Source organism: Lynx rufus, unplaced genomic scaffold (genome assembly GCF_022079265.1).
Source record: "Lynx rufus isolate CCGP_SWC_20201006 ecotype Redwood Valley unplaced genomic scaffold, mLynRuf1.p SCAF_8, whole genome shotgun sequence".
Classification (NCBI taxonomy): Eukaryota; Metazoa; Chordata; class Mammalia; order Carnivora; family Felidae; genus Lynx; species Lynx rufus.
The window spans coordinates 26,305,527-26,318,484 of NW_025814896.1; the positions used below are offsets into that span (position 1 = coordinate 26,305,527).

The following is a 12,958-nucleotide window of genomic DNA, read 5'->3' on the forward strand; positions in this document are numbered from 1 at the left end:
CATTGCGGGGGGGTTCCTCCCAGTGGGATGGCGGGGGGGGGGGGAGACTTCATGTGGGGTGTGGTAGCAGGAGACAGACAGCCCTGGGCTGCAACCTTCCCCTCCTCCCTGCATGACCTTGAACAGGTCAGGCTACCTCTCCAGGCCCTAGGTCTTCATCTGTAAAATGGGCCAATCCTCTCTGCCTCTGAGATGCCAGTACATGGCACACTGTAGGTTCCAGGGTGTGGGACCTTGGCTGGGGGTAGCCACTGGTTTCTATTAGAAGAAGAAAATGGCCCTGCACAGGTCACAGTCTGGGCCTCAGGTTTGAGTTGGTGACTTACAGGAGTGGCCTGGAAATACGGGGGTGGCCGCCAAGGAACACTAAGGAGAGAAACCAAGTAATTCCTCACAACCTGTTAGGAAAGGAGGGCAGAAATACTGGGGAATTGGCCTGGGCCTTTATTTGTGTTAGTGGTTTCATTAAGGGGGAGAGGGTCAGCTCTACCCCAAGGTCAGTCCCGCCCAGGGAGGAAGAGGATAGGGGACTACCTCAGTTTACTCAGCAAGAGCTTCTAGGTGCACGCATGAAAGCAGGGTGTCTTGGGAACGAATTTGTGGGTGTGCTGAGCGTGGCCCGAAGCCTTGGTGGAGCTGGCCTGAGTGAGGCCACGGGCCAATGTTGACGATTTTCCTGGGGCCTGGGGCTGTCCCAGAGCAGTGGGACTGCCAGAAGTAAGGCCGGCTAAACTTCGGGGGAATTCAGGGTGAGGGGAGAGGGAAGGAAGTTTGGGGGCCCCAAAGGGCGGCGGTTCGGGGTTCCCCAGGGGGAACACTGCTCTTCTGGCGCCGGGCTCGCACCGGAGAAATCAGGCCAGTTGCGGGAGGGAGGGAAAGGCGCCTGCCCGGTACCGCCCGCGCTGGACTAAAATCGGGCGGGGCCGCCCGGGGAGGCAGGGACGCGTGTGGCCAGGCGGGGTCTGCGCCCTACTCCCTGCGAGACCGCCGGGTCCGGGCGGAGCGCGGCCTGCGAGGCTCCCGGCCAGGCCCGGACAGAGGAACTCGGTCCCTGGGCTGGGCACTGCGCGCCTGCGGCTCCTGCCCTCTCCGCGGCTACGGGCGCGGCGGCCCCGGCGCCCCCAGGGGCCGGGCCGGGGCGGGGTCTGGGCCCCGCGGGCGGGCGCGGGAGGGAGGGGGGGGGGGACGGCGGCGAAGGCTGCGACGCTCTAACAGGTGGGATCCCGCGGCGTGGTGGAGGCGGGCGCGGGAGGAGGAGGAGGAGGAAGAGCAGCGGCAGCGGGAGCCTGAGCAGGAGCAGGATGAGCCGCGCGAGCTGACAGCCGCCGCCGCCGCCCGCGCCCAGGCTCGGTCTCGCTCCCCGCGCCCGGAGCCGCTCCCCGCCTCCCGCCTCCCCCGGCCGCCCGCGGGGCGGCCCGCCCCCTCTGCACCTCCGGGCCCGGAGCTGCCTCCATCGCTCCCGCATCCCGGCCGGGGGGGAGGAGGAGGCGGAGCAGGAGGCGAGCCGGAGCCGCCGCCGCCAACGCCGCCGCTGCCGCCGCCCGAGCAGGACAGAGCGCGCCGCAGCCCCGCGCGTCCGGCCGCCGCCCGTGCCCATCAAGCAGCCGCGCCGGAGCCACACCGCGGGACAGCCCGGGCCGCGGCGCGCCCCGGCCCGGCCCGGCCCAGCCCAGCCCAGTCCCGGCACCGGGCGGCCCGGCGGCCGGCCCGCCCCCGAGGGCGCCGGGCGCGGCGGGAGGATGCCGAAGCCGACGCTGCTGCTGCGCGGGGGCTGGGAGCGCGAGCGCAGCCCCGGGGACTCGGAGCTGGGCCGCCAGTTCCGGGACTGGTGCCTGCGCACCTACGGCGACTCGGCCAAAACCAAGACGGTGACACGCAGCAAATACCAGCGGATCGCCGAGGTCCTGCAGGGCGGCGGCGGGACCGGCGCGGGCAGCGGCCCGGCGGCCGGCGAGAAAGGCAAGTTCCAGTTCTGGGTGCGCTCCAAGGGCTTCCGCCTGGGCAGCGGCCGGGAACCCAAGATGGGCCAAGTGGTGTATGTGCCGGTCAAGACGGGCTCGGTGAGTGCGCGCGCGGCGGCCGCGGGCCGGTCCCGCCGCGGGGCTTGGGGCGGGCGGGGGCGGGGTGTGGGGGTGTGGATGTGTGTCCGAACGTGTGTCCCTGAGGTTGTCCGTGGGTCTGGCCCGCCCGGGGCGCACGCGTCTCTGCTCACCCGCCTGCCCCGGCCCGCCCAGGCAGCGCTCCGGGTTCGGGGCGTCCCTGCCCCCCTCTGCGCCGCTGCCCGGGCCGTGGCCCTGCCGAGCGGGCTGTCCCGGGCTGCTCACCCCAGCATGTTCCGTCCTCCCGTCCCCTCCCCCCGCCAGCAGGCGGCTGCTCCGAAGCCCGAGCCTCCCCCCAACCCCCCGCCCGCCCCGGGGCTGCCTGTCCCGGGCGCCTCGCGCTCCCGCCCCCGGGCCGGCTGGGCGGTGTGTGTGTGTGTGTGTGTGTGTGTGTGTGTGTGTGTGTGTGGAGGGTGGTGCTGCGGGAGGGGGGGCAGGGGCAGCCACGGGACGGGGAGTCCACTCGGCTCCCCAGCGCCAGGGTGGGGGGGGGCCCTCTAGGGCACTGTCTCCCAGACCCCACCCGGGGTTGGCCCGGGGAGGGGCGGCCCGAGCCGCAGCCTGGCGCAGGAGCAGCCTCGCGCGGGTGGGTGGGGCGCCCCCTCCGCCCCCCGGGCCCCTAGCTCCCCCCCTCCCTGGGACGGGGGCGGCCTGACCTATCCATCCCCTCCCCTCCCCCGTCCCCGGGGCCGGCCGGGTCCGGGCGGGGTGGCGTGGGGGAGGGGGCGGGGAACCGCAGCCGCCGGGAGGGAGGAGGCGGGCGGCCGGGCGGGGGCGTCCCCTCCGGCCCGGGGCGCCCTGGAGAGGGCGTGCGGCGCGGGCCCCGCGGCTCCCCCGCCGGGACCTCATTGTTCTGCAACGGGTGGGGGCTGGGGGGGGGGGCGGCTGCTCCCGGGGCGCTGCTGAGCTTTGAACTTTCCGTCGTGGAGACCCTCCATTAGTGCGTTCAGCCCCCGGCCCGGCCCGGCCCGGCCGGCCTCCCTCCCTGCCCCCCTCGCTCCCTCCCCGGCCTCGCCCGGCCCGAGCGAGCGAGCGAGCGGGGCCGCCCCGCGCCGGCCTCCCTCCCTCCCTCGCTCCCCCGCTCCCCCCTCTGTGCTCCTCCCCCGTCCGGCCCGCCCGCCCCGCGCTCAGCCCCGTCCCCGGCCGGAGCGGGCTCTTCACACACAATTGATTCGGTCGTTACGAAAAGTGCACTTGTCCCCTCCCCCTCCCCCTCCGGCGGCCGCCCGGGCCCGGCCCGCGGGGTGAGGGGGCCGCGAGGGAGGGAGGCGGGAGCCGGGGAGCGGATCCGGAGGCGCCTCCCCCCCGCGCCCAGGGGACGGGGCTGCAGGCCGCGGGGAGTGGGGAGCCGTGAGCGCGGAGGGCGGGCGGCCCATCTGCGAGGAGCGCTGATAACCGCGCCGCTGCCGCTGCGGCCGCCAGCAGCCCATCTGCGCCGCTGCCGCCTCCGGCCGGACCCGAAGCATGGGGCCGGGCCGAGGGGTGCGCCGGGGCGGGATTCCCGGAGGGGGAGGCTGGAGCAGTGTCCCACCCTGCGCGAGTCAGGGACCCCCCCCCAGCCCCAATCAGTGCTCTCCCCCAAACCCGGGGAGTCTGGATCATTGTCCCCTCCCCTGATGGAGGCAGGGACCCCCCCCCCCAGCCCAAATCAGTGCCCACCTTCCCTTAAGGGGAGTATGGGTCAGTGCCTTTTCCCAGCGTAGGTCGGTCTTCCCCACCCTGCCTTCCTTACCCCCTTGGGTTCTCCCCCATCTTGGGCTAGTGTCGCCAATCTAAGTGTGGTTTTTCCAGGTCAGTGGCCCACCAGGTGGTTGACTGGATCTGTGCCCCCTACCCTACCCTGTGACAGTGCCCGCAGCCATCCAGGCCAGTTAGCACCTCCTACCCCATCCTGGTTATCCCTCCCCAGGGAGCTGAGAGTCTTGGCTCAATCTTCTTAGCGGGCAGCAGGGTCCCCCACTCTACCCACTCCTGAAGTTGGGAGGCAGGTGACCCTCAGAGTTGGCAGCTGGCTCACTGCTTCTCTGCGTGGGTTTACCTCTTCCCTAGGGAGTGGGCATCCTGGGGCAGTCTCCCTATCCTCTTAGCGATACTGCTGTCTAGGCAGAGCAGGGGTGATTTCGAACCAACACACACACACACACACACACACACACACACACACGCACGCACCCATGCAGGCCACATGCAGAAATTCAGTGCTAGGCCTGGGTTCCGGGTCCTCGAAGCCCAGCTAGTCTCTTCAGACCCTTCATGAGGCCCATGCTGACCTGCCTTGTCTGCCCCTGGCATCAGGGGCCTCATGAGGCTCCACCCTGACTCCCAGACCAATAATAAGCCTTCCCCAAGGGACCACCTGCCTGGGAGGCAGGGAAAGGGGACCCAAGTCTCCCTGCCCAGGCTGGGGGGTGGGGTGGGGAGGGAGGGGGGACAACGAACACAGCAGAACAGACGTACCCTCCTCTGACAGCCTGCCCCTCCAGCTCCCTGTGCCTTCTTGCCTGGCCTGCTGGTCCCTAGAGAGCCTGTTAGTTACCTGCCGCTTGCCCAGCCAACTGGAGCCAGCCGCAGGAGATGCCCCTGGTCCTGCCACCCCCCGTCTCCAAGCACCTTCCTGGGGCTCAGTTATTATTATTTTTATATTTCCATTTTTCTTTTCACTGATCTAAGAGGAACAAATCCTGCTGGGAATTCTGGGCCAGCCATGGCCTCTTCCTGGGAGAGGCTGAATGGGACCTTCTTTGAAAGGTGCAAAGGACATCCCCTACCTTCACTGGCCTACACACACACACACACACACACACACACACACACACACACAAAGTTGCCATTGCCTTTGGTGGCAGTTGGGAGACATCCTGTAGTTTTGTCCTGGGTGGGTTTTTGTGAAGGTCATTGGGCCTTAAACCTTCGTCTGAGGCGTTTGTTCAGTGCCCACAGGCCTGGTATTGGGTATTGGGGCGGGTCAGACTGCCTGCTCCTGGGCGCCCAGCTGGTGGGGGAGGTGGGCATCTCGAAGGATGTGATAAAGAAGCCCGAGCACGGAGCCACCAAGGGAGGGCGGACAGGCAGACCGATTTCAGGCAAGAGGGGGTGTGGGAGTTGGGTCGTCCAGCAGCTGAACAAGGGCCCCCGGCGCGGTGTGCGGTCCCAAGGGTGGCCATGGTATGTCATCTCTCTTCCATGTTGTTCCTTGGCTGCCCCCTCCCTGGGCCCCCTTTCCTCCTCCCACAGCCATATGCGGTGCTATGGTCGGGGCCCTTCCCTAGTCCCGGCCGGCCGGCCGCGGGTCGATGATCTGACACCACTTGTCCTGTCCCATCTGGCCCTGAGCTTTTCTGGGTGTGTGTGACAAAGGCTTAATCTGTCCGGACGGGCCCAGGGCGGAGAGGAGGGCGAGGGGAATTGCTCTGTGCCGGGGCCTCCTGCAGCTGGGGCCCGGGCGGGGGCGGGGCGGGGCGGGGGTCGAGCCAGAGCCTGGGCGCGGGGGAGAGGCAAGTTGGTCTTCAGTTTGCAGGTTGTCACAGGAAATAGAAGTGGAGGCGGAGGGCTGAGGGCTGAGGGGAGGAGGGCGGAGTCCTCCACCAGCGGCACGGGGCGCTCTTGGGGATAAGATCTTTTTATGACAAGAGCCAGCCGGGGCCTCCTGACTGGGCAGAGCCTGGTTAGGATTTATTATTTCTTGTGTTTGGCCTGCTCCAGCCTCCGTGCGCTGCCACGCAGGGGAAGCAAACCCCTTGGACGCGAGACCCTCTAAATTCGTTCCAGCGTCGACCACAAAGTGAACCAGCCCCTTTCCTTTTCCCCTGGTCTCTTTGAGTGGGGCTGTCCCTGGGGCCTGCAAGGGCCACAGGTTATGACTGGGGCAGGGCCCCGGGCCATCTGTCAACTCCCAGGACCTCCTTGGAGATAGATGTTCTCAGCTCAACTCTACCATTTTCCGGATGGGAAGACTGAGGCCTCGAGAGAGGCGGTTTCCATTGGTAGGGGGCAGGACTGGAATGCAGATTTCTGTGCTCCGCAGTGGGTGTTGTGGGCCCATCACAGGCCATGAATCCCCCCATTAGAGCCCCATTCCCCCGAGGGAAAACGCCAGCTTGCCAAACCCCACTGTCAACATTAGGCTTTTGCGAGCTGGACCCCAGGTGTTCCGCTGGCCAAATTGACTAATGGTGGTCTTTTCCCAGTTTGCAGACAACGTTCATTTAGTGGAGAGCGTTTTCTCAGTCTTCGGTCTTTCTCCCCAGAGCTTTTGTGTAAACCTTTGGCACCTGCGGCCACCGGTCTGGGCGGGAAATGGCCTCTGACTTCGCACAGTGTAATATACGCCATGACCTTCGCTTGAATTCCTCGATGTTTCTTGCTTTTCTCCAAGTTATCACCACACTGACCATTTCTGAGTCACCTACTATGTGCCTGTCACTGTGCCGGGGTGCTGACACACACTAATTTGTCAGATTCCCAGGATGGCCCCCAGGGGTCAATGACGTTATTTTCGCTATCCTTCAGATAAGTGAACTGAGGCTCAGCAAGGTTCAGAACTTCCTTAGCGCCATGCTGCTGACAGGGGCAGGCCCTGAGCTTGGGGACTGCTTGCACACATCTCCATTCTTACCTCATCTGAGGGGTCTTGCAGCCTGATCCATTGGAAAGCACAGGTCCCTTCGTGACAAGCTTTCAGTCCATTACACCTTAATCTGAATTATAGTTTATGAGAATCCCTCTGTTCAAGATGTCACAGGCTAGTGCTTGAGGCAGGACTGGCTCCACACGAGGTGTCAGGGGACTTTCCTGGGGCTCACTAGGACGGAGAAGGGGTGAGGAGAAGGGAGGAGGCCTGGGTCCTGGGGGACTTTTGAGGAGAAGGTTGACAATGGCATCTGGTGTGGGCCCTGTTCAGATTTCTCCTGAGTGTCAGAAGTGGGCAATTTTGTCAATTAAGCCTCGGTGATTGGGGCAAATGTGGTCTCAGGCACTCTGGGGGCTCATTTTGGAGCCTGGGTGATGCTGGAGGATCAGGCTCTGCCTTCCTGGGGTCTCCCCTCCAGGTCCTGGGTCACTCTCTGCTGGGCATGAGGACAGGATACCCCCTTCTTCCTTGGCTAAAACCTGGCATGGCCCCAAAGACTGCCTTCTTGTCCTGGGGTGTCTGAAAGTCAGGAGGCCCATCTGGGACTCTAAAAATGCTACTGGAAAGACTGGGGGGTGGGCAGCCTGTGTCTGGGGATGCCCAGGGACGAAGGTCGAGAGCTTGACTCAGCCCCAGGCCAACTTGGGCTTCTCCAAGCCAGCTCTCCACTTAGAGATTGTGGGATTGATTGAGTGTTGTGCACAGGTGCGTGTGTGCTCATGGGGTAGAGCATGTGTGTGCATGAGGAGGCTGTGTGTGTGTGTGTGTGGCAGTGTGACTGTGTGGGTGTGAGTGTGCTTGTCCATGTGCAGGCTGGGGATGCTCGTGTGCCCGGGGCAGTGTGTGTGTGTGTGTGTGTGTGTGTGTGTGTGTGTGTGTGTGTGTGTGTGTACAGGTGGAGGGGAGACTGCGTGCTTGTGAATGTGTGTGACCGTGGGCGTCTGTGTTGGCAGATGTGCAAGCACCTGGGGTGTGGGCATTGGCAGAGCACGAGCGTGAGTGTGTGCGTGCACACATGTTCAAGCTCCTGTGGAAGAAACCCCATCAGTCTGGCAGTGCAGTGCTGACAGGGGTGTCCTTCATCATAACAGAATCGGCCCAAGCTGCCGTCCTGGCCCCCGCTGCCCCCGGAGTCTCAGCAGCTGCGGAAGTGAAGTGTGAGGGAGGCAGTGGACAGGAGAAATGATGCCTTGTCCCTGTCCCCATGACGGTGGCCAAGGCACCTCCCTGTTTCCAGCCTTCCTCAAGCACCGTGGAGGGTGGGTATGCCTTTCTGGGAGAGAGGGCTCAGCCTACTAGAACAAGGACTCCTGAGTCCACTTTCTGCCCCTACCCCACCCTGACATACACGGGAGGGGAAGGGCCTGGGGTTTCAAGACCCAGGCCCCTGGATTCAGATACCAGCTCTGCCCTTTCACCAGTTTGACCTTAGTTTTCTCATCTGCAAAATGGAGCTGATAATTCTGTCTCCCTCATAGCACTGGTATGAAGATTAATGCATGAATCAATGCAGAACCTGAAGAATGTGCATATCTTAGGAAATGTTAGGTGCTCTGTGATCTCACCGGGCCTCAGTTTCCTCATCCAGAAAATGGGGATGGTGATGAAAGACGTCATGGATATTAGATGGAACAGTGGAGATAAAGCAGCCAGCCAAATCCCTGTCACATAGTTGGTGGGCAGTAACTGTTAGTTCCCTGGAGATTGTATCTGAGTCATTTCTATGTCTCCAGTGCCGTTCGGGGTTGGTTAGTGTATTGAATTGCACAGAACACCGGAAGAGCCTTGATGAGGGGCATAGGTGTGGCACGAACCCCCGGGCCTGGGGGCTTAAAAGCTCAGGGTCTCTCTGCTCTGGTTGGCTCCTGCCCTGCTCTGAGCCTCCGTTTCCCTAGTTATTACACAGGGACTGCTCTTTTGGTCCCTCCTGCTCCTGAGTCCCTTCCTGGTGCTAGGTGCTGGGTGCTGGGTCCCAGAGGTCAAGGAGAGGGGTGTAGAGGGGTGAGGGTGGGGACTCTACCAAGGCCTGTAGGCATCTCCCAGGTAGAAAGGTAGTAGGATGAGCATTCTGGAGGCCTTCTCCTTTCCACCCCCCATCCCACCCCTGCTCCCGTCCTGTTCGACTTGGGTTGGCTCTGGGATCTTAGAACACAGTGAGGCTGCTTGGGCAGGGGTCTCAGCACATCTCCTGGGTTTTCTAGCCCCTGCCATGTGCCAGATACTTTATTTCACTTAATTGTCCCTAGACTCTGTGAAGTGGGTGAGAACCTGACATCAGGGGGGCCAGGGAACATTCCGAGTCCCTCTGTGAGGCAGTGGCAGGGCTTGGGTTCCATGGCTATCCGACCCTAAAAGCTACAGGGCGTGGAGGCAGGGGTCCACAGGGGCCGTAGCTCTCCATCTCTCTGCACCCCAGGCTCATGGTGCCCCCTCGTCTGATGGCAAGCCACAAAAGCTTCTCAGAGCTCGAGGCATCCCCCCACCTGCCCAGACCCAGCCTAGTGGGAGACAGATGGCACCCCTCCCCTCCCTGCTGGCTTCCCCACCCCCTCACCTCAACTGTTGCTCCAGACCCGACCCTTCTCCCCACGAAGTCATCCACTCCCTCAGCATCCAGTCCTCTCACCAGCCTGGGAAGGGGGGAAACTAAGGCCGAGAGTGGACAGAACGAGATCAAGGTCCCAGAGAGTGCCAGAGCTGGGGGCGAACAGGCAGGCCCCCAAACCTGGCTGGTTGCACATTCATTCACTCACCCTTCACTTGCTCTCTTGCTGTCCCCGTCTGGGCAGCCCCATCCTGCCCCTGCTCCCACACTCCACTGAGGACTCCTCTCTTCCTGCTCCTCCTTCCCCATCCAACTCATTTGCAAATTCTGTTGGTTTGACCTTGCAAATACATCTCAGGTTTTACCTTCTCACCACCTCCACTCCCTCCAGCCTCCCCACTGCATTCACTCTGACCCCCCCCCCCCCGTAGCCCCTCTGGCTCACGCGGCCAGAGAAAACTTTGCAGAAAGGAAATCAGATTCTCACCTGCCTCTGCTCAGAACCCTCCAAGACAACCGTCTCACTCAAAGCGGGAGCCAGAGTCTCTCCTGAAGCCTCCAAGGCCCTGTATGATCTGCCCCAGCTGCCTGCTGCCCTCACCTCACTCCACTCTCCCCTTGCCCATTGGGTCTCAGCCACAGCGACCTCTTTGCTCTTCCAAACACTACCAAACACAATCCTGCCCCAGGGCCCTTGCACTGGCTGTCTCCCCCCAGCCTGGAATACTCTTCTCCCATATCTCTATGTGGCTGGTTCCTCTCCTCTTTTGGGTCTCTGCTCAAATGCCACCTCCTCAGAGAGGCCCTCCCCAATCACCTAGTCAGGACTGTTTTACCATTTTAGGTCCCTTGGACCCTTTTCTCACCCCTTTCTTTTTTTTCTTTTTTTTAAGTTTATATTTATTTTGAGAGAGAGAGAGAGAGAGAGAAAGAGAGAGAATGAGTGTGGGGGAGGGGCAGAGAGAGGGAGAGAGAGAATCTCAAGCAGGATCTGCCCTGTCTGCGCAGAGCCCCATGTGGGGTTCGAACTCACAAACCCCTGAGATCACGACCTGAGTCGAAGTCGGACGCGTAACCAGCTGAGCCACCCAGGCGGCCCTCTCACCCCCCCCCTTTCTATTTAATCTTTTTCTATAGCTCTTATCCCCCCTGCCCCCGACATTAGGTATGTTTTTTAGTTTATAGGTTTAGTACCTGTCTCCTCACAAGGCTGTGAGCTCTGCCAGGGCAGACCAGCCTGTTTGGTTCGCGGCTGTGTCCACAGGACATAGAATAGCCCCTGCCCAAAGGGACTGCCCGCTGTGGGGGGCAGCAGAGCATGGCTTCTGCGCTCGGAGGGCCTCAGGAGCCCCCAGGCCCAGACCGTCCCTCCTGCCCGAGAGAGTCCAGGGAGTCCTCAGGAAGACGACATTTGAGCTGGACCTGGAGGGCCCGAACACATTTTTCAGCAAGAGCAGAACACGAAGGAGCTCATTCCAGGGGGTGGGAATGCGAGCAAGAGCTCGGAGGTGGGGCAGGTTTTCACAGGTTAGCGCAGGCCGTGGACGGAGGCGACTGGGGCCACGTTCCCGGAGCAGCGTGCTCCGCAGAACATTGCACATGGGGTGGGGGTGGGCAAATGGTCAGATCAGCTCGAGAACCGCTGTGGGGTCCTGAGGGGATGAGCTGGTGAAATCACTTGGAGCCAGATGGGAGAGAAGGATCTGGAAAGCCACCTAGAGGAGCTAGTGTATCCTTATCTCCTTGTGTCATCGTGACGGAAAGCCAGGAGTCCACAGGAGGGTTTTTTTAGCGGAGGGGGAGATAAGGTCAGATTTGGGTTCTAGAAGGAACCCTCGGAATGCCGGGCAGGAGGGAGACATATTCCATGTCGGGGAAACAGGAGGTGAAGGAGTTGTGAGGTGCAGAGAGGGAAGGCCAGCCTGGGACGAAGAAGAGGGGTTGCCTCCCCCGTAGGACAAGACGTGGAGTGACTGGGACTGAGTGACAGGGAAGGTGGGGAGCAAGGGTTGTTCGAAGGTCAGGGTTGACCCAGTTTTCTTCCATGGAAGCAGGGGAGGTTAAGACACCAGGAATGTGGACAGATGTACAGATCTGGGGTGAAGGCTCAGGGGCCAGTGGGTGGAGTCCGGGAGCTGTCCTTAAGGCCAGCAGCATGTGGCAGTGGGGGGCTGTGGGGAGCTGGTGACTCAGGGCTCCGGGGGGCCAGCTCGGGAGTCATCGTGTCCACGGGGCCCCCTTCCCAGCTTGGAACCTCCCGCGCCCCGGCTGGGACCCGACTGCAGGCTCCTGGGAGGCCTATGCTTGGGTGGATGACTCATCGTTTTCTCGGCATCCCCGGGCTGAGAAAATGTTCAAGGAGACATGGGGCCCTTCCTTTGGCAGGCCAGGCCCTGACTGGATGCTGGCGGGTGGAGAAAAGCGCACTGGGGCCTCATCTCCAAGCGTCCTGAGGGCGTGTCTCCAAGAGCCCCTGGCTTCCACAGTCTTGCGCGGTCCTCAGCCACCCTGGGAGGCGGTTATGACCCCATTCTACAGGTTAGCAAACCCAGGCAGAGCCTGTGCGGGCAAGTAGCTAAGTAACCTCTTGGTGCTGCAGTTCTCCACCTGAAAAATGGGTCTGATGATTGCCCCTCCCTCCAACAGGTTTGTTGGGAAAACCCAGGGAGGGAATCATGTGAAATGCTTAAATAGCAGCGTTGTCATTTTCCTAGGGACAGGGAGAGGCGTCTGCCCAGGCGATAGGGGCTGTCTACGGATAGAGCGAAAATAGGGAAGACCAGAGAGTAACATGGCCAACAATAGACCTGAGTTTGGATCCCAGCTCAGTCGCCAGCTTCTGGTTCTGGGCAAACGGCTTGCCTGCTCCGATCTCTTGCCCCCCTTGTGTAGAAGTGAGTGATAACCCACATCCTGTGGAGTAGCTGGGAAGATGTCCTAAAGCCAAGCCTGGCAGGCAGGCCACAGAGCAGAGCCTGCCGCTCCAACTCGAGGGCCCTTGCAAGACCCCTCTTCCCAGTGCGAAGACCCCCAAACCACATAGCACGGGTGGTTAAGAAGCACTTTGTGGGGCAGTAGGAAATGCCCAGGCCAAGGGGAAGAGAGACGAGAGCTCTCGCACCTCAGAGGGTTCCTTCTGGGAAGGCCCGTGGATGGGGGGGCCTCTCTGGGAGCTCTGGAGCTGGGACAGGAGTGGGCTGGGGCAGAGGGTTTTATGTTGAATGTAAGGCCCCTGCGAGTCACAGGAGGAGTGGGGCATGTGGAGGCAGGGGCTGAGTCCAGGCTCCGCCATTCACCGCTGTGCAGCCTTGGGCGAGTCACTTCCCCTCTCTGAGCCTAAGTTTCCTCATCTGCAGGATGGGGTGATGACAGCCGTGGCTTCACGTATATCTCCCTTCTAAACTCTGTTGTCTGATACAGAGGCAACTATCCCGGGGTGTGGACATAGTGGAGCCCTCGATGAAAGGGAGCTATAATTAGGATTCTGGTTGTGATTGAATCAATAACCCCAGAGCCTGTGATGAGACTCGGTGAAGCGGTGCTGCTGAGTGGGGCTTTGGAGCACAGACTGGCCCCAGGTTTGAACTGAGCTCTGCGACTCACCAGCTGGGCGGCCTTGAAACAAGTCCCTTTCCCTCTTTGAGCCTTAATTTCCTCCTCTGTAAAATGGGCCCAGTGGTATGA

The 12,958-nt window shown here is 62.1% G+C and overlaps 1 protein-coding gene across 2 annotated transcripts in view; it reads left to right on the forward strand.

Annotated features, from left to right (window-relative positions):
- The first annotated feature begins 1,739 nt into the window (after positions 1–1,739).
- NOL4L (nucleolar protein 4 like) overlaps positions 1,740–12,958 on the forward strand; it is a 127,666-nt gene continuing 116,447 nt past the window's right edge. For both annotated transcript variants that reach the window (XR_006960275.1, XM_047069127.1), the window contains exon 1: positions 1,740–2,060. Coding sequence is in view for 1 of the 2 variants with exons in the window: in XM_047069127.1 (XP_046925083.1) it covers positions 1,740–2,060 (321 nt within the window). In the remaining variant the exon portion in view is untranslated. The remainder of the gene's footprint in view (positions 2,061–12,958) is intronic.